Here is a 20,046-nt window from a genome sequence, read left to right as displayed (position 1 = left end):
AGAATGGGCCCATAGCAAGCTATGTGTGTTGTTTTATGGATCTGCAGTACTACTATGTATATGAGCCCTAAATAACAATTCCCTAATATTATGGGATTCTGAAAATGATTCCTGCTAGATGTGGAATCAATCCAAAAATCCTGCTAATTATCTTTACAACCTATCTGCAGTTTGTGGATGGGATCCCAGCTAAAGACTGGCTTAAGATCAGTTCGTAGTCTGCTGACAGGAAACATGGTAGCGGAGGGTAATTGGAAAATTCCTAGACAACCCTGCTGTATTTTCAGACCAGTCACCCACATATCAAGAATAATGCAGATACTAATAATATTTTGGGGAATATCTAATATAAACTGCTGCCAAATATTTTCTGAAAAGTCAAACTGTACCCTACAAATTAACTGTGGGCATTGTTGCATTGTGAAGACAGTTTACATTCTCAATTTGTATACCTTTGTTTCTTATCTAGTGATACTGGCACATGCATTCCAGAAAGTGGACTTTTTGGATTTATGATCAGTATTACTGCCATGTTAGGTAAGTGCCTCTTGTTAAAATATCTTATATAACTTTTTCGCCTTAAATGTCTGTTTTAGTAAATACTTGTATTCCCAATGAAATAACAATTCTGCAGCTTTTTTTCTTAGAGCTTTGCACTGTGCCATTCCTCTGCTATTGCTCCTGGGTGCTACCATATCCCTCCTACATAGTTTGACACGGTCAGCACTGATTGTCAATTTATTCATGTATTTCTAGGAGGAATAAGAGAGGAAGAGACTAACGCAACGTTCTAACAAAAGATGCTCCAGATTTGTTATATTATTGGAAATGCAAGTTTTTACCGGCAGGTCCTCTTTAAAGTGAAAGTTTATCAATAGACATTTAATGACCGTTCAAAATATGTCACCTGGCAATGTGTGTGTGTGGGGGGGGGGGTAGCCATTAACCCTTTAGTCGGGAGATCATTGGACCTCATAGCATTTCTCATTGACACATCAGAAAATGTCTACAGGTTAACCTTCACATTGAACATTATTGTTAGTGAAAATACAAATCAATATAAAAGTTTGATTTTATAGTAGCCAGTGGCGTAACTACCGCCGTAACAGCCGTAGCGGCTGCTACGGGGCCCGCGGCATGAGGGGCCAGGTGTCGCCCGTCGGCACGGGGCCCCCACCATGGCCGGAGGCTCCGCTAGCAGCCGCTATGGCTGCTACAGCGCGACGCCACTGAACACTACGGCAGAGCAGGGAGGTATCTCCCCGCTCTGCCATTAAACAAAAGACATGTATCCCCTATCCAGGGGATACATGTGTGATCACTGGCATTGATAGGGAGAACGGGGGACTGAAAGTCCCCTGAAGTTCTCCATCACAAACCTCGGACTTCCGGGGTCTGTGTCGGCAGCTCCGTAGAAATGAATGGAGTGCCGGTCGCGCTTGTGCGCATGCGTGACCAGCGCTCCTTTCATTTTTATTGAGCTGCGCAGACGCCGGAAGTCCGAGGTTAATCATGGAGAACTTCGGTGGACTTTCAGTCCCCCGTTCTCCCTATCGCTGCCAGCGATCACACATGTATCCCCTATCCTGTGGATAGGGGATACATGTCTTTTGTAGGACACACTGTAGGTTGGATTTTTGGGGGGGGTTGGGGCTGCATGGCGTTACCTACAGGGGGGGGCTGTATGGCGTTACCTACAGGGGGCTGTATGGAGTTACCTACAGGGGGGCTGTATGGCGTTACCTACAGGGGGGCAGTATGGCGTTACCTACAGGGGGGCTGTATGGCGTTACCTACAGGGGGGCTGTATGGCGTTACCTACAGTGGGGGCTGTATGGCGTTACCTACAGGGGGGGCTGTATGGCGTTACCTACAGGGGGGCTGTATGGCGTTCTCTAAATTGGGGGCTGTATGGCGTTCTCTACAGTGGGGGCTGTATGGCGTTAGCGCCATACAGCCCCCTCTGTAGATAACGCCATACAGCTCCCACTGTAGAGAACGCCATACAGCCCCCTCTGTAGATAACGCCATACAGCCCCCCCTGTAGAGAACGCCATACAGCCCCCTCTGTAGATAACGCCATACAGCCCCCTGTAGATAACGCCATCCAGCCCCCCCTGTAGGTAACGCCATACAGCCCCCCTGTAGGTAACGCCATACAGCCTCCCTGTAGGTAACGCCATACAGCCCCCACTGTAGAGAACGCCATACAGCCCCCCTGTAGGTAACGCCATACAGCCCCCCTGTAGGTAACGCCATACAGCCCCCCCCCCCTGTAGGTAACGCCATGCAGCCCCAACCCCCCAAAAAAAATCCAACCTACAGTGTGTCCTACAAAAGACATGTATATATATATAAATTTCTTAAAACTAATCATAGATGTAACAAGAAAGTAGGAGCCCACTGTGTTAGTACTTTACTGTCTTAAGATTTAGACAGCGTAAAAATAGACCAGGCAGTCAGAAGATGCGCCGAATTTATCAAAGTGGTGCACGCTGTATAATAAATTTGGTGCATCTTGCTAGACATTCTAGGCACTTTTATCTTCCTTATACCACCTATTAGTTGGATTAGTTTACGCCACTTTTTTTGCACCAAAATGTTGGCGTATTTTTGGCGCATAGTGCCACATTTTAAGGCACGCCTACTTTCCGGTAGGCCACACCCTTTTATCGCTTTATCGCTCCTTGTCACATGCGTATAGTAAAAATTGTCTAAAGCAGTTAAACGTTTTTTCCAGTTAGAATAAATTGATGGTCTATCCTCAGAATATGCTATCAATATCTGATTGGTGGGGTTCAACTCTCAGCAACCCCACCGATCAGCTGTTTTGAAGAGGCAGCATTTCCCATGCAAGTGTTGCTTCCCGTCACTGCTTGTTCTTTGAATCACTGACGCACTTTTAGCGGCGATTCACATTGTGGAGCAGGTAAGGAAGTCAAGGGGAAGCGCTGCTTGCGGGGTGATTGCGGGGTGCAAAGAGTCTGACCCCCATTGATCAGATATTGATGGCCTATCCTCAGGATATCCTTCAATTTCTGCTAACTGGAAAACCCTTTTAATAAACGTGGCGCACAGGATGTACGCCAGAATTCTGGCACATATTGAATAGTAAATCTGCCCCAATGTGCACACATTTATTGGCTTCAATATGAGCATTCTAGATGTAAAACAAGGAAAATGTTTCTGTTAGACAATTGTATGGATACCATAGTGCTGTTCCTAAAGCAAGGCCAGAAGGGGTGGTATTTGACAAAGTGATTTAAAGAACACGAAAAAGGAGATCCTTCTGTCATGCACCACTCCCCCAGGTTCTGCTCTAGGTATTACACAGTGTAGCACTAAATAATATATTTTGAGTAATACATGTTTAACCTACTGAACAAATATAATAAGATATGAAAGTATAATTTAAACTTGTGTTTCTGTCACATCAGGTGCTGCTACAATGTATGTAAGGTATAAAATAATCCAGACTCAAAATTTAAGAATCTTCTTTCTGAGTTACTGGCTCAACTTGATATCATTGCTAATTGGAGTACTTGGCTGCATTGGGATGGGCATTGTGGCTTCTTTTCAGGTGGGTTAGTCGCTGAAAATCTGGTAATCAATACTCAGTATATTACAATGTGGGAAATTTATTAAAATGATTGGAATCCCCCATAGCAACCAATCTGATTCCAGCTCTCATTTTCCTTTTCCCTGAAAGCAAAAAAGAAGCAGCTGTGGGCAACTCCTCCACCTTTCCTTTGCAGTAGTTTTAATACATTTTCGCCAATGTGTTTTACAGTGTAGAGTATGTGGATAAAGAAATCATAGTTATCAAGTAAAGCTTACAACTGTTCACACTGCGTTTTCACTGTACAATTGACTTATGAGTTGGGAAATCTGCCGGTGCATACGTCAAATGTACATATAGGCTCCCATTATATCAGTGTCCCATTTGCCTCCGTCAGGTATACAATTTCTGGCTGGATAGAATAGCTTAGTCAACTATGCTATTCTATCTAGAGGCATCCAGTATGAAACGTTTAAGTTTAAAGTAATAGGCTATGGGTTGCGGATACCACTGTATGGCAACCGTCACAGGCCTCCATTGAACGTATGTCGGGAAGCTCCAGTGACATAACCATTATGGACAGTAATCACTGGAGCTTCCCGGGTGAATGTTAACCCATCATAAAGAGAATGATCCCGATCCAGGACAGAGGGAGGGTGCTGAGATTTCGCCACCCGACACTGCTCTCAAAGAACAGAGGGAGGGAGGGACGCTGTCACTAAAAGGGCATCAGCAGTAGTAGAAACATTGGGTGACGGGATCCTGGTGAGCTGTGTCGGGTGACCGTATACCAGCACCCTTCCTGTATCATTTCCCCTGTGCTTCCCCTCAAAGCGCTGTCATGTGTAAGCAGTATCAAAGCTCGCCCGACGATCCCCCTTAAAAATTTTCTTCAAAGCAGCCATAGTCCCCCTCCTGCTTATCCTCATGCAGGAGTAGCTACATCACTGGAGCTTCCCTGGGGTAGCCCCAGCAACGTAGCTGTCCATTTATAGAGCTGTCAGTTACGTCACTAAAGATTTCCTGGGGTAATCCCAGTAACGTAATTGTTCAAATAGGGACAGTTAAAGGGGATCTGTCACTAGTTTATTAATGCCCTATCTCCTAACTAATCTAATAAGCACTCTGATGCTGATAACTACAGTGTAATTTTTTTGCAAACATTTTTAATATTTGCAAAGTTATGAGCATTTTTCTAAATATGCTAATTTAGCTATGCTTGCCATATAGGAGGTTATTCTTTCTTTTCACTCTGGGTGGTGTAATGTTTTCTGTATGACGCTGTCCTATCAGCGTCATACAGTTCTCCTCTTTCCACCCCACAACACAACATGATCATATAGTATACAGCTTCCATTCCCAACTTTATTTTCAGCTGGTGATACTTCCGGTTGTTTCGATTAGAATCTCATCTTTCATATGACACCGGAACCACTGTTCTAGGTGGTCCCCAGCCCGAGATATAGCTGTTTTAAGTGATCCCCCTTCCCTCCGGCCTCAGTCTCTCACACTGTGTGAAGCAGCTTCATACTGATAGGACAGAGCCAGTGGCTGTGATGTAGCTCCACCTCAGGAGAATCACTGGTGTTGACAAAAAAAAGCTATTATCAGTGTGACAGCACCTATTAGATTAGCTAGGAGATAGGGAATTACAAAACTAGTGACAGATTCTCTTTAAGTTGCTGAGGCTATTCCAGGGAAGCTCGGTGACATAGCTTCCCTGATTTAAGATAAGCTTCCCTTGGATACCTTCAGTGATGTAATTGTGCATATTGAAGCTACCGGCTAGTGCAGGGGACTGGGTCTGACAGGGAAGCTCCAATGATAACTATCCATATATGGACAGTCACATCACTGGAGCTCTCTGACGTATCTGTTAAACGGAGGCAGTGACGGATGCCTAACCGTGGCATCGTCACCCATAGGCTACAATGCTACTCGTTTAATGTATATGTCATTAACAGTCAAGAGAGTTCACGATATATACCTTAAACGAATACCATTATAGTCAATGTGTGACGGATGCCACTGTATTGAATTATCACAGCCTCCGTATAGCGTATACATCGGGAAATTTGCCCAATGTATACGTTGAAACAGATACCAAAATGCAGTGTGTACAGGGCTTTACGTAGCTGGTTTGTGTTTATTTTCAGTCATTAATAAATTATTTATTACAAGACTGTAGAGATAAGCGAATATTTTTGGCAATTAGACAATCCACAAAGGATGTATTAATAAATAGATTTGTCAGTTTTCCGATTCACTTTTGGCGAATTTAAGAAAATAATAGACACATCAATTCTTTAAGTCTATTTACTTGCAATTCTGAGGAATGGCATATCAGTTAAATTGATAAAACAGTCGAGATAATTCGCTTATCTCTACTAGACAATTAAAAAAAATGAATTAAAAGGAATATTTGTTGAAGGTGTCCAATGAAAACTGTGAATACAAATCTTGGAAATGATCAAGGCCGACAATAGGCTGGTGCAGCGAGCTTCGCTCAACGAAACGCTAGTTTGGACCTGTCACACGGAGCTATGGATGGGGATGAGCAGTCGTTACTCCTATCGCTCGTCCCCATACATTATTATCATGTGGCCAGCGTGCTGCCAACAACGATAATATTTAACTTTTTTAAAACGTTACGACCAGCAGATGATCAAGCGTTTGCACTTTCATCTTCTGATCGCTGCCCTTTTTACACAGGGAAATTATCGGTAAGGAGCGTTCTAAAAAACTCTCGTCTGCACGATAATCGCCCAGTGTAAAGCCCCCTTTAGGATCAGTACAAGGTAAGTGATGAAAGTTGTTAGGCCTCATGAACACGACCGTAGCCATGTGCACGGCCGTGATTTTCGGGTCGGGCGGCTGCGGACTGTCAGCGGACTGTCAGCCGCGGGCCGCCCGCAAATCGTACGACATGCACAAGGCTGCCGTCATTGTTTTCAATGAGCCCGGACCGCAGAAGATGTCCGTAATAGGACATGCCCGTTCTTTCTGCGGTGCGGGTTCCCGGGCCATGCACGGACCGTAAAAACTACGGTCGTGTGCATGGCCCCATAGAAAAGAATGGGGCCGCAATTCTCCCGTGGATTTTCCGGGGAATTGCGGCCGCAAAAACACGTTCGTGTGCATGGGGCCTAACTCTGTAAATACGTTGCATCTGTTTCTGAAGATTTTATGTATACAGAATTTGTAAAATGGAGAACACATGCTTTACAGTAGGCCCTGTACACGCGGTGGATTTTGTGTGGCGGGTCCCGTCACAAAATCCGCTGTGGAGCAAGTCCTGCCGTCGGCAGGAAGACTCCTCCCTCCCATTGACTTGAATGGGAGGTACGGGCGGAATACACCTCAAGATCGAGAAGTACGCTTCTTTTTCCCTGAAAAAATCAACTAACGGGAAAAAGAAGCGTCCAATTCCCATTGAAAGGAAAAAGGAATGGGAGGCGGTATTTTGCGGATTCTGCTGCAAATTTCCTCTGTGTGAACATACCCTAAATTTCTAGCCACAACCTAAAAAACTGTGCTATTCCAACATAAATATGCTTTTATATTGCATTTATACTTTCGCCTTCACTTTCTTCAGGCCCACCCGTGGAAAGCCTTCAGCTCTAGAGAAAATATATATATTTCTGCTTTTCACTGCATTGTAAATTGTGCTGTTTTCATGACAACACAAGTCATATGATGAATGAGACTGATTGGTTGTTTGTGCAATAACCACAAAAGTGATAAACCACAGCAGGAAGTGATCGAGAGGTTGCCCTTTGCTGAACCTTTTACTGTCGCTGTGTCTCATTACTGCATGGGAACCTGGGTTTCCCATAGGATACTGTGGTCTTCTGATGGGGCAATCATTTAATAACTTTGCTTAAAAGTTAACCTGTATGTTGTCTTACAGGAGACCTCTGTCACAACAGTGCATGATGTGGGAGCCCTCATCACATTCATCTGTGGGGTTGCATATATATTTCTTCAATCCATTATCACCTGCAAAGCCTGCCCACAGTGGAACAAAAAGGGAACTTGCTTTGTACGAATGACCATTTCTGTGATATCGATAATTGCTTTATTTCCTAGTATCCTTTTTCTACTATTTTCTTATTGTGTGCGTATATGTGTATATATATATATATATATATATATATATATATATATATATATATATATATATATTCACGTATTTCATATTGAGAAATTGTACTATACTCTTTTGTTCCTGCAGACTTTATGTATATAGTTAACACTGTTATAATTGTATAATTCTTGTGTCTCTATAGATATTACATTTTTCTTATCTATCTATCTATCTATCTATCTATCTATCTATCTATCTATCTATCTATCTATCTATCTATCTATCTATCTATCTATCTATCTATTAACACACATTTATGGATCTAATTAAATAAAAGAAAACAAAATGACAGTGACACTAACCACTTCTTCATGGTAGGCCACGTGGAATATACTATTTAACCCTATTACTGCCCTAGAGCACCACAGATAATACCACTACACTTTGCTAGCACTATTGTTTATAGAGGGCACTCTGTTGGCATTGTGGTGTATGGGTTGCACTCTGTGGGCCCTATTGTTATGTGATAGCACTATTAAAGGGCTATTAATGACAGACCTAACTAGGTCTTTTAAGGGCGTGTACATAGATTTGTATGTGTCCACTGTGTATGCAAAACCGTACCTGTCAACCCCCCTTACCAAAATATTGCGCACTTCACAATTATAGTTATATTATAAATTGTTTAGTATGAATGTGTGTGTATATATATATATATATATATATATATATATATATATATATATATTAAAAAAATTGAATTTATCACTGCTGTATTGATAGCAGCCATTTTTCAGATTTTCATTTTCGCTTTTTGCTCCCCACCTTCCAAAAGTCATAAACATTTTTATTTTCCATTGCTATAGCTGTATGAGGGCTTGTTTTTTCAGTGAAAAGTTGTCGTTTTTCACTGTACCATTAATTGTACCATATAATGTAATGGAAAACTATAAAAAAAAATATTTGTGGGGTGGAATGTGAAAAATAGAGCGATCGCCCATTGTTTTTTGGGTTTCATTTTTCTGGTGTTCATTATGCGGTAAAGACAACATGTTAGTTCATTCTGCGGGTCCATCTGAATACGGTGATACCAAATTTATATTGTTTTTATATTTTACTACTTTTACAAGGAAAAAATTAATTGTTAAAAATAAAACTGTGTTTTGTCGCCATATTCTGAAAGCCATAACCTTTTTATTTTTTCGTCAGTAGCAGTATGGAGGCTTATTTTTTGCGAGGCGAACTGTAGTTTCTCTTGGTACAATTTTGGGGTACATGAGACTTTTTGATCACTTTTTTTATTCCATTTTTAGTGGGAGATGAGGTGAACGAAAACATTTTTTTTCTTACAGCGTTCACCATGCGGGTTAAATAATGCTTTATTTAACTAGTTCAGACTATTACGGAAACTGCGATTTAACCAGTTATGTTAATTTTCCTTTTTTTTTTTACATTGCTTTTAGGGGAAAATGGTTATTTTTTATTTGTTTTACTGTGCAGATTCTCAGTTTTAATTTGAGGGTATTCACATCCTACTTTGAGGAAGCCTCTTTTTCAAGGGACCTAAAGTAATTGGACAATTATCTCAAAAGCTATTTAATGGGCTGCATGGGCTATTCCCTCGTTAATCCATCATCACTTAAGCCCGTAAAAGGTATAGAAAATATAAAAAAAATAGAAAGGCCAGATTAGACTTTGCCAAACAACATGTAAAGAAGCCAGCCCAGTTATGGATCAGCATTCTTTGGACAGATGAAACTAAGATCAACTTGTACCAGAATGATGGGAGGAAGAAAGTATGGAGAAGGCTTGGAATGGCTCATGATCCAAAGCACACCACATCCTCTGTAAAACATGGTGGAGGCAGTGTGGTGGCATGGGCATGCATGGCTGCCAAAGGCACTGGGTCACTAGTGTTTATTGATGATGTAACTGAAGACAGAAGCAGCCGGATGAATTCTGAAGTGTTCTGGGATATACTTTCTGCTCAGATTCAACCAAATGCAGCAAGGATGATTGGACGTCGCTTCACAGTACAGATGGACAATGACCCTAAACATACTGCGAAAGCAACCCAGGAGTTTTTTAAGGCAAAGAAGTAGAATATTCTGCAATGGCCAAGTCAATCACCAGATCTCATCCCGATCGACCATGCATTTCACTTGCTTAAGACAAAACTTAAGGCAGAAAGACCCATAAACAAGCAACAACTGAAGACAGCTGCAGTAAAGGCTTGGCAAAGCATCACAAAGGAGGAAACCCAGCGTTTGGTGATGTCCATGGGTTCCAGACTTCAAGCAGTCAATGCCTGCAAAGGATTCTCTACAAAGTATTTAAAAAAAAAAACATTTTATTTATGGTAATGTTAATTTGTCCAATTACTTTTGAGCCCCTGAAATGAGGAGGTTGTGTAGAAAAATGGTTGCAATTCCTAAACAAATCACAGGATATTTTTGTTCAACCCCTTGAATTGAACCTGAAAGTCTACACTTCAATTGCATTTCAGTTGTTTCTTTTCAAATCCAATGTGGTGGCATGCAGAGCCCAAATTATAAAGATTGTGTCACTGTCCAAATAATTCTGGACCTAACATATATATATATATATGTATATATATATATATATATATATATATATTTATATATACACACATATATATATATATATATATACAGTGTATATATATATATATATATATATATATGTGTGTGTATATACAGTGAAGGAAATAAGTATTTGATCCCTTGCTGATTTTGTAAGTTTGCCCACTGTCAAAGACATGAACAGTCTAGAATTTTTAGGCTAGGTTAATTTTACCAGTGAGAGATAGATTATATTTAAAAAAAATCAGAAAATCACATTGTCAAAATTATATATATTTATTTGCATTGTGCACAGAGAAATAAGTATTTGATCCCTTTGGCAAACAAGACTTAATACTTGGTGGCAAAACCCTTGTTGGCAAGCACAGCAGTCAGACGTTTTTTTGTAGTTGATGATGAGGTTTGCACACATGTTAGATGGAATTTTGGCCCTCTCCTCTTTGCAGATCATCTGTAAATCATTAAGATTTCGAGGCTGTCGCTTGGCAACTCAGATCTTCAGCTCCCTCCATAAGTTTTCGATGGGATTAAGGTCTGGAGACTGGCTAGGCCACTCCATGACCTTAATGTGTTTCTTTTTGAGCCACTCCTTTGTTGCCTTGGCTGTATGTTTCGGGTCATTATCGTGCTGGAAGACCCAGCCACGAGCCATTTTTAATGTCCTGGTGGAGGGAAGGAGGTTGTCACTCAGGATTTGACGGTACATGGCTGCATCCATTCTCCCATTGATGCGGTGAAGTAGTCCTGTGCCCTTAGCAGAGAAACACCCCCAAAACATAATGTTTCCACCTCCATGCTTGACAGTGGGGACGGTGTTCTTTGGGTCATAGGCAGCATTTCTCTTCCTCCAAAGACGGCGAGTTGAGTTAATGCCAAAGAGCTCAATTTTAGTCTCATCTGACCACAGCACCTTCTCCCAATCACTCTCAGAATCATCCAGATGTTCATTTGCAAACGAGACGGGCCTGTACATGTGCCTTCTTGAGCAGGGGGACCTTGCAGGCACTGCAGGATTTTAATCCATTACGGCGTAATGTGTTACCAATGGTTTTCTTGGTGACTGTGGTCCCAGCTGCCTTGAGATCATTAACAAGTTCCCCCCGTGTAGTTTTCGGCTGAGCTCTCACCTTTCTCAATATCAAGGATACCCCACGAGGTGAGATTTTGCATGGAGCCCCAGATCGATGTCGATTGACAGTCATTTTGTATGTCTTCCATTTTCTTACTATTGCACCAACAGTTGTCTCCTTCTCACCCAGCGTCTTACTTATGGTTTTGTAGCCCATTCCAGCCTTGTGCAGGTCTATGATCTTGTCCCTGACATCCTTAGAAAGCTCTTTGGTCTTGCCCATGTTGTAGAGGTTAGAGTCAGACTGATTAATTGAGTCTGTGGACAGGAGTCTTTTATACAGGTGACCATTTAAGACAGCTGTCTTTAATGCAGGCACCAAGTTGATTTGGAGCGTGTAACTGGTCTGGAGGAGCCTGAACTCTTAATGGTTGGTAGAGGATCAAATACTTATTTCTCTGTGCACAATGCAAATAAATATATATAATTTTGACAATGTGATTTTCAGGTTTTTTTAAAATATAATCTATCTCTCACTAGTAAAATTAACCTAGCCTAAAAATTCTAGACTGTTCATGTCTTTGACAGTGGGCAAACTTACAAAATCAGCAAGGGATCAAATACTTATTTCCTTCACTGTATATATATATATATATATATATATATTGAGCTTTGTTCTGGTGCTGTATATATGTATTGAGCTCGGTTCTGGTACTGTGTATATATATTGAGCTCCGTTCTGGTGCAGTATATATGTATTGAGCTTGGTTCTGGTGCTGTATATAGAACTGTATCGCTTGTAAAATGTACAAATGGTTTTATGCTCGAGTTACACATAAAAAGAATGTGGAAAAAAATTACACCGCATTGATTGGTAGAAAAAACAAACATGGCGAGGGGGAAGGAGTGTAACCATATATACGTACCTTTACTAGTATCAGTACATTCCTTAACATGTACATCTAACAGTGATAATATGTGGCTTATTGGATGGTATGAAAATGTACCGCTGTGTAATTGGCGAAGAGGTATGACATGTTACTTACATTTTATGCATTTAATTTGTTTACTTTTGAACAGTATCCATCTATATATATTAGTTTTCTCTTCTATCAAAAAAACAGGAGACAACATCATCATGTACTGCAGTGATTCCCATTCTTTTGTAGGCCATGAACCACTATTACTTATGACAAGTGATATCGAACCACACTGAATATTAAAAGAGAAAAATCTATTAAAATCATGACTAAGTGAAATGGCTCTTACCGTAAGGTTTTGACCCTGGTACCAGGTTCTACTAATAACTTACATAGTTAAATATGTTGAAAAAAGACACAGGTCCATCAAGTTTAACCCTTCTCAGATCAATTATATGTCATTCATTGCTTGATTATTTATAACCCTCAATACCATTTGTCAGTTAATAAACATCTAGCCTCTTTTTAAATACTGACATATTATCTGCCATCACTACCTCTTGTGGTAGGACATTTCATTGTTTGACTACTCTAACTGTAAAGAACCCTTTCATATGTTGATGACTGAAACTTATTTCTTCCACATGCAATGAATGCCCCCTGGTCTATTTAAGGTTTTTGGATAAACTAGATTTTGTGCTAGTTCTTTGTATTGCCCACAAATATATTTATACATGTTAATAAGATCACCTCTGAGGCGACTTTTTTTTTCCATGCTTGAACATGCCCAATTTTATTGAGCCTTTCATTGTAAGAACCACCTCCTATTCTATTTAGTAATCTTGTTGCCCGCCTTTGAACCCTTTCCAACTCTATATCCTTTTTACAATTTGGCTCCCAAAACTAAATTGCATATTCAAGATGTGGCCTTATAAGGGATTTATAGAGGGGTAATATTACATTTGAATGACAGGTTTTTATACACCCTAAAATCCTATTTGCTTTTGCAGCTGCTGATTGTGATAGAGTGCTATGATCTCCCTGGCAACACTTGTGCAGAACACTATCTTGAGTTGCCAGCCAATAGGGATCCACATGTAGGGGGGCTTAAGAGTCACAAGTAGCTCTCTTGCCCCTGGTTGGGGAACACTGATCTACTGCATGTTTAATTTCTTTGAAGGTAGATCTTTGGTAAATCACTGAAAGTGGAATCAAAATTGCAATATCACAGAAAAATGGCATCTATGACCACATGGATGTGATGTCACTAAAGTATTTTTATTTTTTTTTACAAACAAAAACAATCAATCCAAAGTTTTAAAAACTCTTGACTTAAATGTATCTGTAAATGATTATTCTCTGATAATGTTGTATAACTACTAAGTGGTATATTCCCTCTCTCTGGATACAGCCCTCTCCATATCACCAGGCAAGTGCAGTTTGTGAGTGGATTGTAGCTTTTGGATTTGTTACCTACTTCTTGACTTACATAAAGGATTTTCAGGTTGGTCTCAATAAAGATGAATCTATTTAGATTTCACATTACATCATGCCTTGCGAGTTAATTACTATTGATTAATGAAAGAATTTTTTTTCCTGATAATTAACTTGTCACTTTGTTTTATTTAGTACTTATTTTACTTCTTTATTTACTTCTTACTTACTATTTGTGCCTAGTTTTTTACAGCGTTCACCGTGAGCTATAAATGACATATTCACTTTATTCTGCGGGGTGATATGATTACGGCGATACCATATGTTTATAGTTTTTTTTATGTCTTATGGCGTTTGCGCAATAAAATACTTTTTATAAAAAAATGATTTACCTTTTGTGTTGCCTTATTCTAAGAGCCATAACTTTTTTATTTTTCCATCAAGAAAGCGGTGTGAAGACTTGTTTTTTGCATAACGAACTGTAGTTTCAATCAGTACCATTTTTAGGTACATGTGCCTTTTTTTTAAATTGTCAAATTTTTATTCAACACAATGTGAAATTTTTACAGGAATAGAATCACTTTGAAAACATAATATTGCAATACACGCTTTATAATACAAAATGACTTTTAAATCTTTTACTACAACACTTGACACCCATCCCCCCAATAAAGCCCCCCACCCTTACCCACCCTTATCCACCCCATGGAATCAGACTACTTGAAAATTACTAGAAATTACACAGGAATAGAATCACTACCATTGGCCCCGTAGCAATTTTTAAGGTTACTCCAGGAGGTACTATTATTGTTTATTTTTTCATATCTTATGATTGTTTTCACATTATGGATCCATGCTTCTACAGCCAGAGGAGTGTTAGATATCCATTTTCTAACGATCTGAAGTTTGACGATAAACAATAACTTTAGTACACCATTTTTCCTATCTCTATGTACATTGAAAGCAGAACATCTCCCAGTAATACTAATTGGGGAGAGAAGAGAATATCCACTTCCTGACTGTCCGAAATTTCTTTAAAAATTGCTACCCACAATTTTACAACTGCCGGACAGCCCCATAGGATGTGCATATAGTACATGCGACTTTTTGATCTCTTTTTATTCAATTTTTTGGGAGGTTAAGTGACCAAAAAATAGTGATTCTGGTATGGTTTATTATTATTTTCTTTTATAGTGTTCGCCGTGCGGGATAAATAACAAAATACTTTTGTAGTTCATGCCGTTATGGATGCGGAGATTATGTACAGTTTATATGTTTATTTATTTAATAATAAAGGACTAATAAGGGAAAAAGGGGGATTAAACTTTTATTTTTTTTATTTTTACACAAGTTTTTTTTAACTTTTTTATTTTGTCCCACTAGGGGACTTGAGGGCAGGAGGCCCTGATCGCAATTCTAATACACTGCACTACATGCGTAGTGCAGTGTATTAGAGCTGTCAGCTACTCGCTGACAGCAAGCATAGTGGGTCCTGACTCTGTCAGGACCCACTAGGCTTCCATAGATGGCATAGCCGGAGGCCATTGTTAGGCCTCCGGTTGCCATAGCAACCATCGCCGCCCGCTGTCATGTAGTGGGTCGTCGATGGTGGTTTAACCCCTTAGAAGCTGCGGTCGCTATTGGAACACCGCGATCGGTCCCCGCTGACAGAGTTGCTGCAACTGCTGTGCGAGACAGCAGTTGTCACAGCTCCTGTATGTGTCAGGAGGACAGCTGAAATGGCCGTTACTCCCACGACGTACTATTCCATCATTGAGCGCGAACTATGTGCTTACCATGACGGAATAGTACGTCAAGGAACGGGAAGAGGTTAAACTACAAATAATTGGTATTGTTGCATTTCTAACAACCCATATTATAAAAGGAAAACATTATTTATCCTGCACGGTTAATGCAGAATTGCTCTTTTGTTTTTATAATCTCATCTCCCAAATAAAAAGTAATCAAAAAGTCATATGTACCCTAAAATGGTACCAAGGTTAACTACAACTCGCTATACTACGCTGTTTCCGTAACCCGCATTCCTTCTATGGGAGTTCCAGAAACAGCTTAGCAAAGTGCGCTCGGCTGTCTCCGAAACACCCGGCCACCTCATAACTCAGTGGCTGGATCCCAGCAACAGTGCCTGAAGGTAGGATATGGGTCAGGGGGCCCTGTTCTAGAGATCGGTTGGACCTGCATCTTTCAAACCTTTTCAGAGTTTCCGCTTGGCGAGACAGTTAAGATATGTATAAACAGTTGAATATGTCTGCCATAGACTACCATTAAAAGAAGTATACAATTTTTTTTATGTTTATAGCTGTATTAAAAAAGGAAACAATGCTTTTTATTACAGTTCGGGCCGTCGGATCCTGGCCAAACATGTGCTAAAAGAATGTAGTGCCTTCAGGGTTGATCAAATTTGGTATTTATTATACACAGAAATAAATTACAACAATTGCAATCCAAGGACTAAATCATATTCTTGTCAACTGTAATCCGCCAAGAAGAGATGGCTTTTTAATTTTATAATCCACAGGGAATAAATTACAGTTTTGTAAACTATAATCCGCCAAGAACACATGGCTTTGTTAGAGTAGAAAAACGCAGGATAGAAAATGGTGGGTGTCTGTCAGAATTGAACAAATATGTCATATTGTCCACAGGTACTTAAGGAGATACTATTTTGTAATTGTGAATACAATATTGGTGTTTACTTACACCAGTTTTGTCTAACTCACTTTCCTTTCTTTTAATATCCAGTTTTTCTCAACCTTTCTTTTTGTCTACTTCTCTGATGCACCTCACAAAAATCCTCCCTCTCTCTAGCTCTCTTCAACTGCCTTCCCTCATGCTTCCCGCTCTTTCCTCTCATCCCTCTAGCTCCTCCCCTTTTTCTCTCGCGACCAATCACAATAGAGGGCCGGACTACTCTCAGTCCATACCCTCTGTTCTCTGGCATTCCGCCTTACAACGAGGCCATGCTCCACTGGAGTTAGCCTCCCCCTCTGTTCCGGCCACACTTTGTCTGTACACCGATGCGGCCACTGTGACAGGTGTGGCCACACACACCCGATCGGATGCCTGCTTCCCTCATTAAGTTTAGACACAGTGAAGGGATCATACTCTATCTGAGCCAATCCCCTCACTATTCTAAACCCACTGATGCCGCACTCAGACGCGGGGACCGTCCCAGGACTGCAGGCAGTCTGAACCAGTCCCCGCACTTCTCTTATTGGCGTCACACAAGAGGAGCCGTGCTCAATTAGAGCCGATCTCCTTCTCTCCTCTGTCGCGGCTTTCCACAAGAAGCCGTCCCGCTCTGCACTCCACTCCGCCGTCTCTACAACTCCGGCAAGACTGTTAAGGGAACTGTAGTAAGTTCCCTTAAAGAGGCTCTGTCACCACATTATAAGTGCCCTATTTCCTACATAAGGAGATCGGCGCTATAATGTAGGTGACAGCAGTGCTTTTTATTTAGAAAAATTATCAATTTGTACCACTTTATGAGCGATTTTTAGCTTTATGCTAATGAGTTTCTTAATGCCCAAGTGGGCGTATATTTTTACTTTAGACCAAGTGGGCGTTGTACAGAGGAGTGTATGACGCTGACCAATCAGCGTCATACACTTCTCTCCGTTCATTTACACAGCACTAGCGATATAGCTATATCGTTATGTGCAGCCACATAAACACAGTATAACATTACTGCAGTGTCATGACAATGAATATACATTACCTCCAGCCAGGACGTGATGTGTATTCAGACTCCTGTCACTTCTGTAGCATCTCTGTGAGATTTACAGCAAGGCAAGAATAATCTCGCTAGATTACGATGTAAACTGTCATTTCAAACGAGATTACGTTTGCCTTGCTGGAAATCTCACAGAAAAGATTCAGAAGTGTCAGGATTCTGAATACACATGACGTCCAGGCTGGATGGTCATGTGTATTCATTATCAGGACACTGAAGTAAAGTTAGTGTGTGTGTGTATGAGGCTGCACATAACGATATAACTATATCGCTAGTGTAATGTAAATGAATGGAGAGAAGTGTATTACGCTGATTGGTCAGCGTCATACACTCCTCTGTACAACGCCCACTTGGTCTAAAGTAAAAACACGCCCACTTGGGCATTAAGAAACTAATTAGCATAAAGCTAAAAATCGCTCATAAGGTGGTAAAAATAGATAGATTTTCTAAATAAAAAGCACTGCTGTCCCCTACATTATAGCGCCGATCTCCTTATGTAGGAGATAGGGCACTTATAATGTGGTGACAGAGCCTCTTTAACGTGTACAAGAACACCCTTTTGGCATACATTTGCTCATTAAAGTCTATGGGCACATCGACGTACATGTTCATTAGTGTGAATTAAGCCTGAAATTAACAGAATTTTTAAAATGCAGTCCAATATATAAAAGCCATTTTGTGTATTTATATGTTGCATCTGATTCTCATGAGAAGTTTCACATGCTGCATTGTGCTAATGATTATATTTATTATTCTCTTGCAGGCTGTTACTTTTACAATTTCTACAGAAATCCATGATGATTTTTGACAATTGCTCCAGTCCAGTGTACAGAAAGATGGAATATTAAAAAATGACTTTACAAGTTAATAAGAGCATTAACCATACACAGTTTGCACAATCTGCTTTGTTTGCAGAGATATAAATTTACTTTGTATGTGTTTTAGTAAATTATATCAGTCCAATATTTCTGGATTTTTTTTTGTATTTGTTCATAAATAATTGATATAACCGTGTTCTGAGTAATTTATTTTTAAATATAATCAAACTATATTGTCTGTATTTACGGGCTTTTACCTGAATTTAGTTTTGTGTCTCTGATATTTTGGAGACCTCAGTGATTGACTGTAGATTTGATTGTGACTCCAGTGTTCCTATTTCATTATTCTGCATTCTTATGTATTATTACTATTATTTTACTACGGACCTCTTTTGCGTTGATAGGTGATAGTTTTAGGTCCTGTTTACACTACCATTAAAATGCATTATGTTATGGTAAGTGTCTCAGTTAAAGGTAATGTGTCGCTAGAATTTTTTTTAATTTTTTTTAGTTAAATGATTAAATGATTAAATATTGTTCTAATTTTTTTAATTTTTTCACGAGTCAGGAAATATTATAAATTAGATTCTAATTTATAACATTTCCCAGTGCTGGTCACTAGATGGAGCAATTCCCAAAATTGCAGCATTGGCATGTGGTAAAGCATTGCTTTATGCTGCAAAATTTGAGAAAACACACTCGCTCTAGTGAGCTCACACAATCCCCCCTTCCTTATCCTGGCTAGTGCCAGGAGAAAGGAGGGGATTGAACGGTCAAACCTCCTACACTGTGTCGCCATTTTTTTAACTAACTCACAGTGTAGTAGGTTTACATACAGTAGTAAACACACAGTAAAACACGTACATACACAGAAATAACTTACCTGCTCCTGCCGCCGCCGCTCCCTCCGGTCCGTCCGCTCCGTCTGCTCCCTCCGCTCCAAGTGCTTGCATTAGAACACAAGTCCGGAAGCCGCCACCGGAAGTAGTAATCTTACATGCGCCGTTCCCACACAGACGGAGTACAGCATAGTGAATGGAACGGGTCCCGTTCGCATTCTCTATGGGGCTATATGTGCCGTATTCCATGTCTGTATGTGTCGTTAATTAACGACACATACAGAGATTAAAAAAAAAATGGCAGCCCCCATAGACAAGAAAAAGTTCAAAGATAAAAAAAAGTAAAACACAAACACACAAATAAATAAAACATTTTTTAATAAAACACTAAAGGCAAATTGATATAAGAATTATTTTTTTCGCGACACTCGTTCTTTAAATCTTCCACTTCCTATAGATTACAATTCTACTTGAATGGGAAGAAGCTGTAATACTGTGCTCCGCCGCTACGAATGTGTCAGCGTTGTACATTATGGAGCAGTGTAAGGCCCTGTTAACGTCACATTATAGCCTTCCGTCGGAGGTATACGGGGTAAAGACTCTCAACTTATACATCCAACAGAAGGATGAAACATATGCCACTGAAAAGGTATACAGTGGGATACGTCGCCATTACCCCCTTTCCAGAGCGCTACCTAAAGTGCTGTGCCCAGCGAAGGTCCTGATTTCATTGTCCATATTTGCACAGTTATGTCAGAAGCTACAAGGCCGGAGAGCCCGGCCAGAGCAGCGCAAGGGCCTGGAGAAGTGCCTGACGTCACTGTTCATATATGTTAGGAGCTTCCGCCGGGTCAAAGTCCGCAGGCAGAGCCTTTCGATGCTCTGCCCTGGGACACTGGCATTGGGAAGCTCCTGACATCACTGTCCATATGTGGACAGTGATTTTGGAAGCTTGCTGATGTA

At 40.4% G+C, this 20,046-nt stretch overlaps 1 protein-coding gene across 1 annotated transcript in view; it reads left to right on the top strand.

Moving 5' to 3' along the window:
- The window catches only part of DRAM1 (DNA damage regulated autophagy modulator 1), a 133,863-nt gene extending 115,486 nt beyond the window's left edge, over positions 1-18,377 (top strand). Inside the window, exons 4-9 of the mRNA XM_075860072.1 lie at positions 470-537; positions 3,438-3,580; positions 7,470-7,647; positions 12,288-12,346; positions 13,650-13,742; positions 18,190-18,377. Of these exons, the coding sequence (XP_075716187.1) occupies positions 513-537; positions 3,438-3,580; positions 7,470-7,647; positions 12,288-12,346; positions 13,650-13,742; positions 18,190-18,234 (543 nt within the window). The 5' untranslated portion in view covers positions 470-512 and the 3' untranslated portion in view covers positions 18,235-18,377. The remainder of the gene's footprint in view (positions 1-469; positions 538-3,437; positions 3,581-7,469; positions 7,648-12,287; positions 12,347-13,649; positions 13,743-18,189) is intronic.
- The last annotated feature ends 1,669 nt before the right edge of the window (positions 18,378-20,046 follow it).

The sequence above is a fragment of the Rhinoderma darwinii genome, chromosome 3 (assembly GCF_050947455.1).
Source record: "Rhinoderma darwinii isolate aRhiDar2 chromosome 3, aRhiDar2.hap1, whole genome shotgun sequence".
In the NCBI taxonomy this organism is placed as follows: domain Eukaryota; kingdom Metazoa; phylum Chordata; class Amphibia; order Anura; family Rhinodermatidae; genus Rhinoderma; species Rhinoderma darwinii.
This window is presented reverse-complemented; position numbering and strand designations above follow the sequence as displayed.